The 18434-nt window shown below is 36.4% G+C and overlaps 1 protein-coding gene across 19 annotated transcripts in view; it reads left to right on the top strand.

The window, feature by feature from the left end:
* The window catches only part of LOC146587287 (uncharacterized), a 139471-nt gene that overhangs the window by 59420 nt on the left and 61617 nt on the right, over positions 1-18434 (top strand). For 11 of the 19 annotated variants that reach the window (XR_014897691.1, XR_014897695.1, XR_014897689.1 and 8 more), the window contains 3 exons: positions 3926-4026; positions 11756-11871; positions 13929-13981. Coding sequence is in view for 1 of the 19 variants with exons in the window: in XM_085319849.1 (XP_085175975.1) it covers positions 11838-11871; positions 13929-13981 (87 nt within the window). In the remaining 18 variants the exon portion in view is untranslated. Of the gene's footprint in view, positions 1-2213; positions 2372-3925; positions 4027-11752; positions 11872-13928; positions 13982-18434 lie in introns of those variants that run through there. The other 8 variants (XR_014897699.1, XR_014897704.1, XR_014897701.1 and 5 more) reach the window with 3 other exon arrangements.

Below are 18434 nucleotides of genomic sequence, written 5' to 3'. Positions count from 1 at the left end.
TATTTTTCACGCACAGCCAGGGTCATTTCTAGCAAGAGTGAAAACTACTGTTTAGAATTTTTGTGGGATCTAATGCTTTATCTAGCAGTATTGAAATAATTTCCTGAAAACATTAATGCTTGCTTTTTTTCCAAAGCAAAGAACGAGTGTAAGACCACGCTGTAGATGGGAAAAATAAACCACGCAAACATATTTATTTTAGCATTCATCTTGAAAGTAATAATACTAAAATATGCTGCTGCATCAATTCTATAGTTAAGAGAGATTTAAACATCTGGAAGTTAAGATGTGCAAATACTGAGCTAGTGAGCTAGCTTGGGATCCTAGAGCTAGGAGAATGTGAAAAAGCATGCTTAGCTTAGATTTGTGATGAATGAAGCCTGAATTATTAATTAATTCTTGGGAAGATAATGATATAATAAAGGTTTGGAAAGATCGGAGGATGTAAATCTTCCGAGTTTCAATTTAGATAAAATTTTATGCATGCTGAACTTTATATGGAAAAGTAATGCCAGGAAATCTATTACTGAGGTTTGATAAGGAATTCTGAAAGTAATTCTAGGGATAATATTTCAATATAAGATATTTGGATTAAACAGAAATGCCAGTACTATGATAACCTTTGTTTGCAATGCTATTGTGTCTTAAAATCACCAACTTATACTGGATGCTACATCCTGTTTCTATTTTCATCTATACCCAGACATCTCAAGGAGAAATCTGCTGAAATCAGATTGAGCAACCTGAAATCAAATTGTGCAACAATTTTTCAATTTTGATCCTGCGCTTTGAACAGAAGGTTGGTGTAGGTGACCACCTGAACTTCTGTCCAACCTGAACTACTCTGTGATTCTAGGATATTGTATAATATTGCTGAGAGACTAAACCTGGGCCTAAATAACAAATATATTTGAAATTCCAGGCACACTGGAAAGGCAGCAGCTGACATTATGCAGATAGTYGTATAATTGTACCTTTTAGCATTAATTTACTTGAATGAAACTCTCCTGCTTTGCTAAACAAGCAAAAGAGGAGAAACAGATTGGAATTACAAAAGGAAAAATATGTCGATGAGATGTTTTAATCTACAGAACTRTATGGTTCTGCTAATGTAATAAAAGTTTGGAGACTTTGTTATAGAAGGGAGTCGGTACTATCTAATGTTTGGCAGTGGGTAAGGTTGCATTGGCCAGGAGAATGGCAGTAAGGCGCTTGGCAGTAAGGAGCTCCCGCACGTCGTTTCAATGACTGTACACAACAGGCCGTACAGGAGCTGTCAAAATGCATTCTCATTGCTAGGAGTTAGGCTGTTCTCTCCAGGAGGCAGGAAACTTTCAGCTCTGGTTTCACCTCTAACCCTTCTCTCTCTCTCTCCTGTTTTTTTTTTTTTTTTTTTCCCTCTTGGCTGGTATCGATGCTATCACTTTTTAAAAGGTAATTCCAATATTTTCTTTGCTCAGCCTGACTGAATTAATCCTCAGCTGGTAGTCATCAGCACCTGTATTTTGTGCGCTGAGCTGAATGACCTTTTCTACCCACTCAGGACAAATCCTTTTTTTTTTTTTTTTTTCCTGAGCAGACAGGCACTTTCTTCATCAACAGTGAACATGTCAATTTAAAGCTAAGTGGGAAAACTGAGCTCTGGCATACTAGTTCCTGCAGACAGCCTTAATTTATATGCCAGCAAGTTGCATAGATTTATAACACTCTCTTTTATTCAGAACAAAAATGAATAGTTGCTATAGTTACTATGAAATCACAGGATGTTATACAAAACCTAGGAGATAAAAAGCATTATCATTAAAGGACACATTTGTCAGTGAATAAGAACATTGCTTTCCTTTCTGTAATGTTTTAACCAATAGAGTGATAACAGCATGCCAGGTGCTATAACATACAATGTTAAATCTGACAGAATATTGAACCCTTTGTGGAGGCTTATATATAATTATATAGCCAGTGTGYTTCCAAATCTATCTCAGATGACTTGTATTATTGGAAGGTTTCTAGATACAGCCATATTTAAAGAAACTGGTGCCTTTATTGGCTTTATTCTTTTACATATGAGAAAACATTTCCTTTGCATTGGGAAAATACATCTGTTTTCCATTATTTAATTTTAAATCATGAAAAATGAAGGTTGTCATACTTTGGTAGCCAAATCATGTCATCTTAACCCCTCTAGAAACTCTAAACAGCTTGACTGTGTTGAGAGGTGCTGCTGAAATCAGTGAATTCTGAATATACCAGAACTTTGGCAATCCAAGTAAAAGAGCAACTGCCATGGTCCTGTTGGCTTGTGTTGGTAGGAATCAGATATCTACACCTTTCGGGCCGAAATGCCAGTAAGACTTCTTGCCGCAGAACACAGGTGAGTGGATTTGAGTAGCTTAGACTCATTGGACTCATTTCCCACAGCGCTTACAAGACTGGGGAGGGTTCTGGAGGAAACGGATAGTATGAAGGAAGGTGTTGACAAAGAGATTAGGGATGGAGGAAATTTCAGACTACAGGGAGGAGGAATTCTGTTGCCAAAGTACTACCAAAAACAGTTGAATTTGAGAACAGTCAGGCTAAATAAATACCATTTAGTATTGCTTAACTCCCTTCCTGGAGCTTACTTTTCCTTCCAGCAAGCTCTCCATTGGGCAATGGCAGGACAAGTTCTCCTTTATGTCATTTAAAATGAACATGTAATTGGCCAGCATTTTTTTCTGCTTTGAAAAAGACTTTGTTCTTTCTGAGAGTAGTCAGGTCTTCCTGTACAATTTAGTTATATAGATATTCCTTACAGGGTCATCAAAAGCCAATATCTTCTTGAACTACATCATTATAAAATAGAGGTCATGAATCTAGGTTAGAACAGAAATACTGAAGCATATAAGTGTATCAAGAAAAAAAATATGGGGGGTAGAAGTATGCTTGCTGAATCAACATAAAAGCCCAGATGAACAGTGACTGGATAGCTGAAAAACTCTAATTAAATCTAATTAAAGACAGTGGATATTTATTTCATTTGGAATCACAGAAGATGAAGTCCAGCAGTGAGTGAATAAGCAACATACTTACTAAAATTCTGCAAGATGGATGAAAATATATGAATAGGTTGCTTCCTTAAAAATTGAGAAGTCGTTTCAACATAATGTTTAATACAGAATCTCATTAAATCTTTAGAACATTATGAACTCTTTGAAAGTTAGTCATTAGCAATTGGGTTTGTTTCTATGAAGAGATATGATTCTAGTTGTTTCCWTTTCTTAAAAAGGTTGTAGGCTGTGTGTCAAAAAATTATGCTATTAGATATAATCCTAGTTAGTTACAGTACAGGAAAATGAAACTAGCAAAACTAGATGGGACTTACTGGAGACTTTATAATTCATAATGTTTTTTTGTAGTGTAATTATTTATATTTATTATCCCAAACCTTTATTTTCTATGACAATCAAGGCAACAAATGTTTTCCTTATAGTGCTAAAAAGATAATGTGCACAAAAACTTCAACTATCAGGGCTTKAAGTGCATTTGTAGTATTTCTGCTGCATGCCAAGCATATGAGAACTGTCAGTCGTGAAAAAGTGTGTGTTTATTTTTATTTTGTGTATGTATCACGGCTTTATGTATAAGTACTGCATATAGTTTTGGAGCAAATGCAAGGATTCAGGATGCACATGCTCATCTTATTTTAATAGTGCAGGTGATATYTGAAGCTCTTTAGGCCAATCCAGTGGAAATATTAATAAAACAAAAGACTATGTTATTGAATAAAACCTRCAAGAATGGACTACTTTTAACTATTCTGCCTTGACCTTTTTGCCAAATTTTATGACTACTATTTTGAAGTTCTTGCACCCACATACCCTTCAGTGACTAAATTTTAGGTCTTTACTTACTGTATTTTATCATTATTTTTCTWTCTGTACTACAGTATCATCCCAAAGGAGTGATCAGGGATCACACTAACAGAGTAAAGAGCGTGACTGTTCCTGAGAGATTGCAGCTTTATACCTTCAGGCCACCATCAAAAAGGTAAGGAAGTAGTATCTCAGTGTTCCAGGTACTGTACGTAAATGTTCTTAACTTCTTTTTTTTTATGTACATACAGCTTTTGATTCACAGAAATTTTGTATAGAAATTCCTGAMCTAGCTTTTTCAGCTCCTTCTTTCTGCCAAACTGCCTAGAATAATCTGCAGAATGGCAAGTTCTTTTCCTATGACTGAATAGGATAAAAGCCTAGAGTCCGCTGACGGAGATATGAAAATATTACTATAAGCGGAGATGAAGGAAAAGCTTAGGGATGCTCCTTACAGCACCACAACAAGATGACAGTGTTCTGTGATTATCTGAGATAATGATAGTAACTAGGGAGGACATAATTCTCTTTTTACAGGACTGGTCAGAAGTATGATTTCGTATAGCACAGATTATCACAGACCCTTTCATTTATTATCATTATGATGACTGATAAGGCAAGGCCTGTGTAAATGGTTGTGTCTGACAACCATGAAATAGGATAAATAGGGTAGTAGGAATAAAATAAATACAAATATAAATAAGATAAATAGTAAGAAGGAATATCATGAACCCTGGCAGGTTAAATATAAAATACAGTTTGGCAAGCCAAAAGAGGACTGAAGAAACTAGCTAAAGGACCGAAGCTAGTACAAAACACTTTTTCCGGCAKATCTGAAAAAGAAGCCTTCCAGAGGGCCTGTATCTTGAGCCCTCTGAGAGGATGAGGCCATTTCAGGGAAGCCAAATGAATTTTCTGCATTGATGTTCACTGTGGGAGAGCCTGGGGAGATTCCTACATGGGAACCATGCAGTGAAGGAGGAGCAGGCTCAGCACAGGATCTGTTCGAAAATATATTGTCTGTGGAAAAAGCTGTGGTGCAGCTAGACAGACCAAACATCCGCCCTCCCCCCAGAGCATCAGGATGGAGTAATATTCGCGAATGCCTTTTGACAAATTCCATCCTTAAAAGCTTTTAAGGCATCCATGGGACAAGAGGGAAGATCTTGTATCTTTGAGGGTATCTTTGTCACCCTGCAGTGTGTTTAATGAAGTTTGCAGATGATGCTGTGTGTTCAAAGCAGTTAGGAAGACAGGGCAGACTGCGCAGGCTCGAARGGCTTTGCAAGACGCAAGTAACGATGAAATGAGAGACGAAATTCAGTGCAGATAAATGTGACTTGTGAGGAAAAACAATCCTTGCTTTGTTTGATAAGTGGTGGGTTCTGAACTGTCCAGCTCACAGTATTTTCCATTGTAATTATCTCAGGTTTTGGCAGATTTAAATGATATCCATAGATGTTTTGTAGTAGAGAAGATGGAGTAAAATGCTTTCTGTGCAGACATTGTAGGAGGAAGAGATCTTTTTCTCAAAGTCAGTCCTTAATCATTTCTGAGCAAGAGAGGAAGGTCTTGAATCCTACTGTAACCTTCTCCATCAGCTGAGCTGCATAGTAGTTTCCATTTTTAGATCACCTTACAGGGTACAGCAAAATTCTTATACATATACTGCGGATTTATATTAAAAAAAAATGCAACRATTTTACTGACTTCCCAACACAATGTAGGCTTGATTGTGTATATGTTTTTCTAAATCAGTTTTCTGCACAGATATTTATGCAGGGAAATTCATTCAAAAATGCATTTTTTGGGTGCACATCCAAGTTTTATGATTAAATAGGATTGGATTGGAGAGGAAGCAGAACCATTTCAAGTGATTATGTCACTGAGGTAGGGCAAGAAATCAATGTCATGTGRAAAAAAACAGATGATTGAATATTTATGAGAATTAAACCTATTCAAAGCAGTAGTTCCAGTCAACTATTTCTAAACAATCCACAGGTTGGAATTTGTATACCATATAGCTTAGATAAATAACTGGAAATCATAAACAACAAAAAAAGTCAGTGAAACAGCAGACATCTACCAATAGTGAAAATGGCAATATCCAGCAAATTTTGTGTTGAAATTGTCTGTGCTGCTTTAATACATCATGGGGCTAAGACATCACCTGCAACAGAGCTCMATTTGGTGAATATGGGATCCAGTTCTGGAATCCTGATTTCTGATGCTCCTGGGAGCTGATACTGTTGGCAGGTAGCTGCACTATTACAGCACAGAAAAGCACAAATGTGTCTCATTTCATGGCTGAYACGAGGGGCTGCGGAAATGTGTGACTCACCTGGAGATGTAGTCCAGCACAATGAACACTCAGATGAATTTCCTGCTTGGCATTGTGTATACATCTGAGTGTATTTTTGTTGCTTATCYGGAAAATTATTAAGGAATATTGTCTTCTTCCTACATCAGAAATCCATGACACAGAGAAAACAAATACATGAAGAAACTGTGATTTTCAAGCTCACATGGCAGAATCAAGGTTAGAACAGAAGTCACCTGCTTAATTTGCTATCTATAGTCTTCTGTCTGGCTCTTAGCCTTTTGCAAACTCCTTGCACCTTTTGGTGTGGCTCAGGAGTTTGCTGGACTGGTCGACGTATCTCATATATCCAGCTTGTTGACTAGGAGCCAAGAACACTTTGCTGTGAAATCTATGCGCCTGTGGTGTTGATACATTAATAATTCTTTTTCACATTTCAACACTGCACACAGAATTCTTACATTGTTACAAAYGAAAGGTGAATGGAAGTTCATTGCTTGGGACTATAACTGGGGCAATGTGAGCTAATGGGATCCTTCCCTCCCCTTGGACTTAGACCCATATTATTTTCTAAGTGTTTATAGCCAGACGAGCTAGATTCATTCTTCATAAACCAGGAATATTGATTTTTATTTATGGTATCAGATCGCTTTTCCCAGAAATGGGAAATCTGGCTTAGAGGATACCTTCTTAGAGCATTATTTTACTAACAGGCTATGTAATACAAAATAATACAGCAGCATAATACATGATGGGGACAGCATTCATACCTCTTGTATTTCTTTCTCCTTCTACAGATAAGGATATAAGTCACGAGGACAGAAAGAGCCAGAGAGGAGAGCTTAATTGTATTGTTAGGTGCCTAGAAATGGGATTCCTGATTCCATTTTATAGTTGTTGGAGACTATTAAGGGTTAATAGTCACTGGACTGAAAAAAAGAAAATGAAACAATCTTTTGATAGCAGAGACTAGAAGCCAGGGACTCTTTCCTCCTCCCTGCTCCTCCTCCTCCTTTTGTGGTTTTGTTGCTGGTTTAAATGGCATCAGTGCTGTGTTTTGTGCATCCTCATTTTGGGCATCCTCTAAGCACATCTACCGGATCAGTCCCTAGAGGTGGACCTCTGCATCTCACGTCTGGGTCACTATAGCATTTAGCCAGAAYACCTCTATCTAGATGCTTTGTGTGAGGCATTAACTMCTACAGAAAGCAGAGGGTTAATTACTCTACGAAAGCCTATAGAAATCAGGGGGACATTCTGGGGGTTCAAAAGGAGGTGTTAGATGAATTTAGGCACCAAGTAAGCTAAGTGGTATCTACAGCACTATGTTTCTGGATTCCTTAAACTCTTTTAGGCACAGAAATTGCTTCTCTGGATAACACTATTTGCCTTTCTGAGACCTAGAGTAATAGCCATAAAATAGTGACAAAACTATAATGGAAGTAATGGTAGCAGTACCAAAAAATGGTGGCTGCATAATGATAGATAAAAAGATAGATATAATAGTAGTAATGCCAGACACTCACAGGAATTGGATATTCTTTTTATTCTGAATTCTTTGACTGGAAACAACTATGATTTCATTTCACATTAGGCTTGCTTGGAAAAGTTTAAATCTTTAACAGAAGACTGTAAATAATATTGTAGCACTACCCCAACGTTGCTTTAAGCTGTCCTCCTTATAAACAGGATGATATCCACCCAGTCAGAGTGCAAAGATGATGTAGAGTAACCTTTCGTGTAGCTGAGAGCTGGAAGCGGAAAGTGGAATGCTTGGAATGGTAAATAGCTTAAGCTCAAGCCATACTGGGGAAAAAGAAAAAAAGGTCACTGAATAAAAAATTMATTCATGGATATTAAGTTTTTTGAGAAAATATCTTGAAAGTTGAAGAGACACAAGTTTGCCAAATTATATGTTAYCTGAAGACATTACGTCCACCTTTCCCTCCATGGATCTAATATTATTGCAAAGTGATTAGATAGCCTTACAGTCACTAACTAGCAAGCCACTGTAACCACCTAATGRTGAAGTTTCTTAGCTGAAGGGCACTGTGTACCCAAAAAGTGCAAAAGTAATCTTATCTTAATCTGCTTGCTGTACTTTCAGTTAAGACAATATTTTTCAAAATTAGTTACTAGGTAAGATTGCCTTTGATCATGAGTACTAAGTGTAATTGCCAAGCTAATATAGCAATAATTACTACAATCTTACGCCCTTTTCAGAGCTCAAGAGGAGCAACACTCAGATATTTCTGTGCAGGCAACAGTCAAAGAAATGAAATGAAACCCATTTCCTGTACCTTGAAATTGAAATTAATTTTTCCTTAATAAAGTATTCCTTCTTATGACTATTTCCTTCTTTAAGTGTAGCGGTGACTATCCTAAAGGCTAAAAATGCTCTGTATTCACGTGAGGAAATTGTACCTCAAAGCTTGGGACAGARGAAGAGGCATTATCAGTCCAAGGAAAAGAAAGAACCTCAGGCTTTTTGGATYTCGAGATTGGCTTAAGAAGAGGGAGCAAACAGACTTGGTGCAGATACTTCAAAATACAGATAAAAAGCTGGGCTTATATCAGAAGAATGTTAAAAGGCATACTGAAGTTTTAGAGAGTGATTTGCTAATCAATGGATATCTGATGATAGTAAACTCAGGAAAGTTATAGACTAGCAAGTGTACTTAAGCAGTACATTCAAGGACTAGTACTGTTATATATATTTTTAGATATACCTTGTGCTTAAATAAGACAGAACCAGCAGCATCTCAGAAAATGCCATGGAATTTTTAGATTCCCTTTTCTTCACCTATGAGTGAGTCATCAAATGAATGTCCTTTATATAGCTTTAAAACTCTATATCTGTGACATTTTTTTTTTTTTAAAAAAAAACTTTCAAGATCTTTAAAGAAGTTCTTTGCTGAAGGAAGTGCAATACCTGATGATGATTCCTTTCTTATCAGCCTCCTCATTGCCACATTTCATTTATTGAGACATTCTGATTTCTGAGAGTCATCAGATATTTCCTTTCTTCTCCATTTAGAAGTCTAGATTAGTGATATACAACAACTTTTATTTTGAGAATTATGATTATTAGGAATAATCAGTACTAAAACAATCATTCTATTTAATGAAATATGTAGTAGACAATARAATCATAGAATGATAAGTTTGGAAGGGACCTCTGGAGATCATCTAGTCCAACCCTCAGCATAGCTCATACGGGGAATRAACCTGTGACTTTGGCATTAGCAGCACCACACTCTAACCAATGAGCTAAACCTGCCCCCAAGCACCAGTGATTTTTTTTTAAGTATCTTTTTTCATTCATTACCAGGTGTCACTCGAAAGAGGTTCAGCAGTGGAAAGTCTTTTAGGATAATGACATAGACTCTTGCTTGACTCATTGTTCAGCTGCTGTTTTTTGCTATTAAAAAAAAAGTCAGTTAATCTGATTTCTATATATATATGGAGCAGTCCTACAAATCAAAAGATAGCAGAGGAAAGCTGCACTCAAACTAACATAACAAGTCTCTGAAAATGGGTGAGTGGGGAAAAACTTTTGGAATGGCTTCTGCACCCCTCTTGTCTTTGGCCTGCTGGTGTGGAAAGTGCCCAGTTGCCTTATCTACAGTTTATTTCCACTTGATGAAATTACTCCCATAGCTACTCTAACATATATCRTTTGCAAAGGAACCCCACGGTCAGAATAACAGAAAAGAAAAAAAAAAATTACTGCTTGGCTACAAAATAGCTTCAAACTTGCTAAGTTTCACTTAACAGTTAATTGCTCGTACCTTTAGGTAGATCAGGAAATCCATCAATATAAAGATATTAGACTCCGTGTTCTTTAAAGGCCTTCTATTTCATCTCAATTAAAAAGCAATCAATATGGCCTCAATTTCATTAGCTTGTGTGCAACTAACCAGCCAGTTGTGGGCATATCTATTTGCCCCCATACTCTACTGGTATAATTACTTTCACGATTTCTCATCCTTAAACTTTTAAAATTCATACTGAATTTTCATACCAAATCATCCTATGTGTAAATAAATGAACAAAAATTAAAGTCTTCACTGAGCCTAAACCCTAAGCAARCTTCCTTTGCTGCTGTGATTAGTAAGAATGGAAAATGTCATTGATATTTTGGAAGCTCATAGACACAGGGATTCCCTCACTCACCAAATCTCGATATATGAGTTACACACGTGGAGYTGACTAGTGTGCTGGCTGAAAAAATTGTTCACTCTGCTGCTGATGATCATGACTCTAGACGTGGAAAAATGTGGAATGCATGGAAGGACTTCAACCATACAGGTGATTAAAATGATTAATTCAGAAGCAAAGCATATGTGATCAAAGGCCCATTCTCCCACCCTTCAGCGAGCTGTGTTTCTCCAGGTATTATTGATCGTTGATTCAGGCTTTGGCTGCTTTGCACTGCTCTGCTGCTCTAATAACCAACTAGCAAGGGGCTGCCCTTGCAGAGATGGGCTAGCCACAGCTAGCGCTGAATTTGCAGGAAACAATTTACCGAGGGTCAAAGGATGTCACACCAATGGGAGCTCCTGTGTTGCTGTTATATAGTGCTCACAGAGAACAGTCCTGTCCTCTGAATAAAGCACGTTTCTTCACTTCGATGTGCCCCGAGTGATGGTATAAAAACAGTGTAAGAATGTTGCCAAGATAAAGGCTAGAACAAAAGAGGAAGAAGAGAGGATATGCAGGTGTGTGCATCACTCAATTTTTGCCTTTTTGCATATTGGTATATATGTTTTTTTGAAGGAAGAAGTCACAAAGAAAGACTAGTTTTTATAAGAGAAAGGCCAAGGAAAAAGATTACGGAGGCTGAGAGGACTAGGGAACTGAAGCAAAAATATTAAAATGGGGTATGAAATAGATCTAATGCAAATAAAGAAGAAGAAAYGATGGGACAATGAAATTGGAGACTTCACATGTGGGCAGAAACTAAAATTGCCAGCAGGATGGTTGATCTGAATTGGAACCTCTGTTGTATTTAATATTGTATTCCAGGGAATTAGGAGTAATTGCTCCAGCGACTCCAAAGAGCCTGTGATGACCTTTCTGCAATGGTTAGATGAATCCACAGAGCATGTTAGTCATAATCCTGGGGAATTCAGAGACTGYTGGAGGACCGTAGCACTCTTGGCTTTCTTGCAGGAACTGATGTTGCTTTGAAGGTTCAGGAGTCCATCTGCTGACAACCTGGAGCATTTTGTGGACTGTAGATTTTTATAAAGCAGAAGGCTCACTGTGGGAAAAAAAAAAATCCTTTTTCAATAATGCTAGATACTGAGAGCTCCTGGGATTAACAGTAAGGCTGGTGTACTTCTGGGAACGTGCAGAAGAACAAACTATTTCACAAGGAATAGAATGATAACTTCAAGTTTCTGAAAATCCAGGAGTACTATATTAAAGTTAATAAAATTAATCCAGGTGTGATATGACTCTCTGAATGATAGGGATTTAGTTTTCTAAATATGCTAGCCCATTTGTGGGCTGTATTGCTGCTGTGCTAATTTAACTCCTTTGGGGCAAGATTTCAATATCCCTTTTCTTGTTTCAGTAGCACCTTGCTGCATGACCAGAAAAGAAGATATCCAGTGAGAATGAGGATGTGAGAATCCGGGCCTTATTAATATGCTGTGTACATGGTACAACTTCGAAATGAGGTATTTATAAAATGTAAGCTTATTATTTTTGCCTATGATTTTTCAGGACATTTCCCAGTAGGAAAACACTAGAGAGAGAATTTTTCAGATGCTGGTGATGTTATTGGCCACAGTATAGCAAACATTCTGTGGTCTTTGATTTATTCGGTGGCATTTACTGCTTGCCTGCTAGAAGCTGCACCAGAAGCTTTCAAAATACACACGTTCATTTTTGCAAACCAGACTTCACAGAAATGCATTTACATTTTGTAACCCTTTTAGCAGCAGACATAACTATTAAAAGGTTGAAAAATCTTGTAAATATGTGGTGACCTGTTTTATTCRTATGGTAATTTTGTGATAAGGTACAATGTGTATTTCAGGGCTTTCACAGGTATTTTCTCTGCTGACACTTCTTTCATTTAAACCATAACACTTTAAGTAAGGAGAGTCTAAGTAAGGAGAGTCTGCTTCCAGTTTGTTGTACTTCTGAAAGTTTTTTTTTTTTTTAAATCTAGTCACGAGCAATGTGCTGAACATGTTTTGTAAATGTTTTATGAATTCTTTTTCTGCAATGATTGTGAAGTAYATAATTAGATATAATGTATACCAACAGGCAAGCTGTAACTACTGAATGTTAAATAATTTTTCATTTTTTAGTTACACTTTTGACATTTAATTGACCTTTCCAAAAAGAAACAGTACATGCATAAATATACTTAAATTCTACCTCTTCAAGCAATCATTTTTCTCAGCCTTGATTAAAKTGATATGTTAGAAATGCACAATTAGCAATTTTTCTCCCTTTTTATTTGTGTTAATTAGTAGAGGGTTTTTTTTAATACTTCATTTATTCATTGCTTAAAATGATGAGAGGAGAAAGAATTGCAAGAGACCTGTCATCCTAAAATCAATCTCCTGCTTACTTTTTCAAGTCTCTCTCAGACAATTATCTTTGTAAAACATTTTACTAATCCATTAGGGTAAAGATCCTTCATCCCAGCAATTTTATACTGTCTAACATATAGTCCCCTTTTCTATACTGTAAAATGAAATATCCTCTCTTCTAATTTTTGAAAGTATTTCCTCAGTAGAATGCCTCTATCCTCATTGACTTGTGTAATGCCTACCAAGGGTAAGTTACTGCAATTTTTGATATTAATTCCACTCTAAGGATTGCCAGCTAATCCTCTGCTGACACTCAGTCCATTTTCCTGTTAGGTAGTTGGTAATGGGAAAATATTTCAGTAAAGCATCTCTACAACCCTTTATACAAAATATAACTCTTTTTGTGGTGTATTTTAACTCTTCAGGTCATTCACATAAAAACATTTAAATCTAAAGGTGCTTACTTTGTGGTGTCTTTTTCTATTGTTTGTCCTGTTTGTCTTTAGAACACAGTAGAAATAGTAGAATACAGCAGGACACAGTAGAAATTAAGGTTTTTTCCTTTTGTTGTGATCATATTATAGCCAGTTTTACTTTGGGGGTTTTATGTTAGCAAAAACTTAGAATACTCCATTTCTTTATGTTGATGCAGATGAGGAGGTTGTTTAATCTAAGCATTTTGCTGAAACATTTACACTTTGTTTAAAAGTGGTTTCTCCAGGAAAAGTGGAGGAGCCTGTTGCTATAGCTACTGGTCAGAACACTGATGTCAGAGTGGTGGAAGACCTGGTTTACGGTTCTTGATCAAAGGAGAGTTTGTGAAATTTTTTCAATTTTTGTTTAATGGGCTTAATTTTGTTTAATGGACTTGTGCTGGAATACAGAATAGGTTTTATATGTGAAGGTTAGTTACATTTTTCACTTTGCTATAAACCTATAGGACATATTAATGTGTGGGCTGGTCTAGATGATCTCCAGAGGTCCCTTCCAACCTTACTGATTCTGCGATTCTGTGTGCCCACATGCACTCAACGTACATGGAAAAGAAAGGAAAAAAAACAAAAYTTTTTTCCTCTGTGGGCTTTTATGAAGATATTGTCATGGTGTTACTAATGTATTTAAAAATTAAGCTGACTACCTTAAATAGATAAAAATCTGTTCATTTCACTTTAATCATTATTGATCTCTGTCTCTTTTTTGCAGTGTGTGTGTTGCAAGGCCAAAACCATCGCTTACATGATAATATCGTATGCAAGGTACATGGATACTACTGAATGTTAAGATCTGCTTTTCTAGACATGTTTCTGTGAAAGAGCGTTATTCTAACAACATAGAATATACAATTACTTCTGGATTTTTCTATATTACCAAATTTTAAGTGATGTGAATAAGATTCGATACAATCTACAAAAATATAATCAAAATAATAAGTATTTGCCTTGTTTTACATTCACAACAAGTATTTTAAAGCTTCTAGCAAATAACTGGGACTGTAATTCTAACAGGTATCTTAGGGAAAAGCAAAGTATTATTTTTTTGAACCTTCTTATCATCCTTTGTTTAATTGTTGTGTAGCTCTGCCTACAAAACCGTATTCCCATTAAACCAAAGAAKAATAAAGCTACAGATGTACTCTTAATATCTGTCCAGGTTTCTTAAAAATTAAGATTACTTTCAATTCTTTTTTTAAAACAAGAAGTTAATATTTTAGGGCATGAGATTGTATACCTAGTCATTTACAATACTTTTCATTTACCGCTAAGATAATTAGAAAGCATTTGTACTTCAGTGAAAAATGCAGCCTTTTTTGAGCTGGAATGTGACCCATGAAGAACAAAACTACCCTGAAGGGTTTAGAGCAGATGATAACAGTGGGATGAACAGTGCTTACAAAGAATCTGGTGTTTCTCTTTGTAAACATCATTGATCCACAGAAAGCTGTAATTCCTGAGGTCTTTTTCACATTAGCAATCCAACAAGCCCCCCATGACAATATGGGGACAATATGGACAATATGTGATTTACCTGTCTTTGAATCTCCTTGAGAGAGGGAGAGCCCCTTTCCTCTCCCACTCTACAAGGTTTCTTGTCTATCTTAAACCTCTAGTTGTAGGGTATTTGGAGTAACTAGCACACATTTCTCCATTATCAACGCAAGTGAACTTCAGCGGGAGAGKAGGCAACAGTCTTCACTCACTGAACGAAAATTTTTCTCCTACCACCTTTCCACCTTCAGCTGCCAGGGTTGTCAAGCAAAGGCATCTTCAGTGAGCTGTGGCAAGGGTAAGATGCATACCCAAGGCTTCCCARGGCACACGCCGATGCAGATCGATAGCTAGCAGGTTCTCACTTGGGCTACTGGGACCCAGTCACAGATTAGGATCACCTTTTCTARGTCAAGCAATCTAATTTAGTGTGTGAGAATACACCCAGGTACTCTAGTAGAAGTACATGTGCTGGCTAAACATCAGTATAAGGACAAATAAATTCCTAGGTATTTCTCTACATACAGGTTGCTTCAGTTAAGTATAGTATTCGGAAGATGTACAGAGGAATTGTGTAGGCAGTTATGTGAAAAATTTACATACTTAATATTTCTGGATTTTTTTTCCAGCTGCCCATCTGTTACACTTGTTGTGCCTGTGCTTTCAGACACCCAATGAATTCAACAGTTTTCTTTATTTATGTGACAGCAAATATATCTCAGAATGTAATTGCAGATTAATTTATTCAGTGGATAGRTTGCTTTGACGCAGAATTGCCAAACGAATTAAAAGAAGGTCCCTGGTTAAAAGCTATGGAGCAGAATGAAAGCATTCAGTTGCTCAACATAATTACTATCCTGAAATTTTAGAATAGCGTTCTTCCTATGAGCCACCACTGGTGCCATATCCCTTCTCCAGGTTAGGTCAAAGGCACTTCAGTTTTCTCATGTGAAATGCTACACCGTATTTGTTTGCAGAGTGACTCTAAACATGACGAAAACTTCCCAGCTTCTCTGTGATAAATCCTTGGCTGAGTTGTGATATTCCTATATGAGCAAAGTCAAACTCTGACTCCTAAGGAAATTGTGCTCTTGTCTGTAAAGCAATTTGATACAAAATTAATCTAAAACTTTCTATTTTATTGACTAGTGGTATCTGGCTGCCTGGTGGCTRGTCAGGATGAAACGAAATCACTGGGTAAAAGTCCCATCAATGTAAGCAATATATACCTGTATGCTTAATGAATACCAARATGAACTTTTAATAGGGTTCTAATAAAGTAGCACCCACAATACAAAAGATCAATGACAAAGGAGAACAAAGAAGAAGAAAGCCTTCATTAGAGTTATTCAAGAGTGTCTGAGGTGTTTTTCATTTGAAATGGCAGGCTGGCAATCTCTAGTTCATTGCTGACAAGCTGAATTGCAAGCGTTTTAAAACTACGACCAGGTTTTGAAACTGTTGATTCTGTCTAAAACTCAGTCTGGTTTGTCTGTAGCACTGAATAAATTCAGTATTTACTGTTAAAAAAACATGTAGACTGACAGTTATTCTTATTCAAGAAAACTACATCAGAGGAAATGAATGTTACCCTTACCATCTGGCTTTATAATATTCAAGAGAAAAGAAAGTTAGAGCTACAGTAAATGTCCTGAAGGCAAAACCAGGGAGCTTTTTAATGGCTCAGGGGATAGTAGGTGCAACCTGATTTGTAGTGCACAGTATAAAAGAAGAATTCAAGGCTGAAGGTTGGGAATGCTATTTTGTGACAGYGCCTGTCTGACAGACGCTTTGAGCAAAAGGAAGAGGGTCATTGATCTAAAGGTCGGTCGAGGTAGGAAAATACTGACATTCCTATCACTTGTTTGTGTGAGATCTGGCATTTTAACTCTTCAGTGGGGATCTTTCTTCTAATCTGACCCTCTAGCAGAAGTTAATACGGAACATTTCCTAATTTATTTACATGTATGTAATATATTTATAAATGAATTTGAATAAATATGAATTTAAGTATAAATTTAACTATTCAAATATAATTTATATAAGACAAATATTCAGATAGACAAATATGCATTCATGTTGTTTAGGAGAGAAATGTAAGTTCTTTCAGTTGGCTAAATTAATTAGTAGATAATGAAATTGCTACATTGGTTCCTTTTAGAAAGATTATATATTTATTGCTGTTACAGTAACACTTTTATAGTAACAAATTGGCTTTTGTTATCTTGGTACAATGATGACACAAAGATTTGTATCTCTACCTCTCGCTGTGATCTTAAATTAGGAGCAAAAAGAGAATGAAGAAAACAGGAAGCTCAGCCAGCGGGACAGGTCTGCATAAAACTGAAGTAATATTATTTTGTTGATAAAGGCTGGTAGAAGAGGGATGGATAGAATTTATGAACTTTTAGTTTGTAACTTGAGAGCTGATGATAATGATTTCAATTAGAAAAAGATGAGTAAAAAGAAGATAAAATGAAATGGTTTAAGTCTTGGGTTTGTACGCACCTCAAAATAATTGTCACAGACTTTAAAACCTTGGAAAAAAATTAAAAAGTAAAAGTTGAGGAACATACTCTTTTTGATTCAAAATCAATGTATTGCTTTTGTTCAGAAATTTTCTGTGATCTTTGATGCGATCAGCTAATTTCACAGCAATAACTTTAGGACAAACTCAGCTTTCTGCCTAGCCTGTGGATATTTGGGAGCTTGCTATTCCCATTCTTTCAGGCCTTGTAGTTAGCACCCATCTTTTCATTAGCTATGTTTTATCTGCAGTAACTCTTGAATTATGTGGAAGCTGCATAACTTATTTCTATAGTCCAGAAATTCATGGATTACCTATTTTGTATTTTTTCTCTCCATAATATTGGGCTTATACTCTGGAACAAACAAACACTAAGGACTTGCTTRCAGATTGAATTTACATTTTTGTTTTAGAAATGCAGATTTCTGGAAAGCAGGAATTTTCAGGGGGGAATACTATTCTCAGGAAATAAAGATTTCAGAGCATTTATTTTTAAAGGAAGGAAACATAGAGACGTTCAGGTAAATGGATTTTTTTTTGTTAGCTGCAGTTCAGAGGTCTTTTAAGTGGTCTCAGTATTACAATTTGCAAGTAAAACTGACTCAGCAGCAATGTAGGAAAGTAGAGACACTATGATCCCTTAGTAAGCATATTTAAAGTTATCTCCTTGTAGAATCATCCCCTTTCTTTACTTGCCCCATTGACTTTTACAGTCTTTTAAATTCCTGCTAGTATGACTATGTTGGAACATCATTCTCCCAACTGAGAGTATGAATATCAAAGATTCAGTCACAGTGCTCTGCATTTTTTTTCTCATCCATCTTCATCACTGTATCACAGTTAATTTTTTGGCCATACATTATATCTCAGACTTGATGGGAGAAGGAGTTTTACTAAGTCACATGAGCTTCTCCTGCTATAGCACAACTAAATTCATACAATCTTTCTAGCTTTCTACCACATAGTGAAGTTTTTGTGGTGCTGGGATGAGCCAAAGTTAYATACCCTAAGAAATAGCGCGCTCCTTATTTTTGCACTGAGCCAAACTTATCAATAAGATTAGATGGTTTCTCCCACTCATCCAAAGGTCTCTGAGATGCTTTAAAGTTATTGATATTGAGGAAAAAAATATTGTTTAATTAAAATTCTTTTTCATGATCAAAATCTATTAAGTACCTTCAAAAACTGAAGAAAAGG

Source organism: Rhea americana, unplaced genomic scaffold (genome assembly GCF_003343005.1).
Source record: "Rhea americana isolate MKP2758 unplaced genomic scaffold, rheAme1 scaffold_60, whole genome shotgun sequence".
Taxonomy (NCBI): domain Eukaryota; kingdom Metazoa; phylum Chordata; class Aves; order Rheiformes; family Rheidae; genus Rhea; species Rhea americana.
The sequence above is the reverse complement of the archived record's forward strand: the minus strand, read 5'-3'. Positions and strand labels throughout refer to the sequence as shown.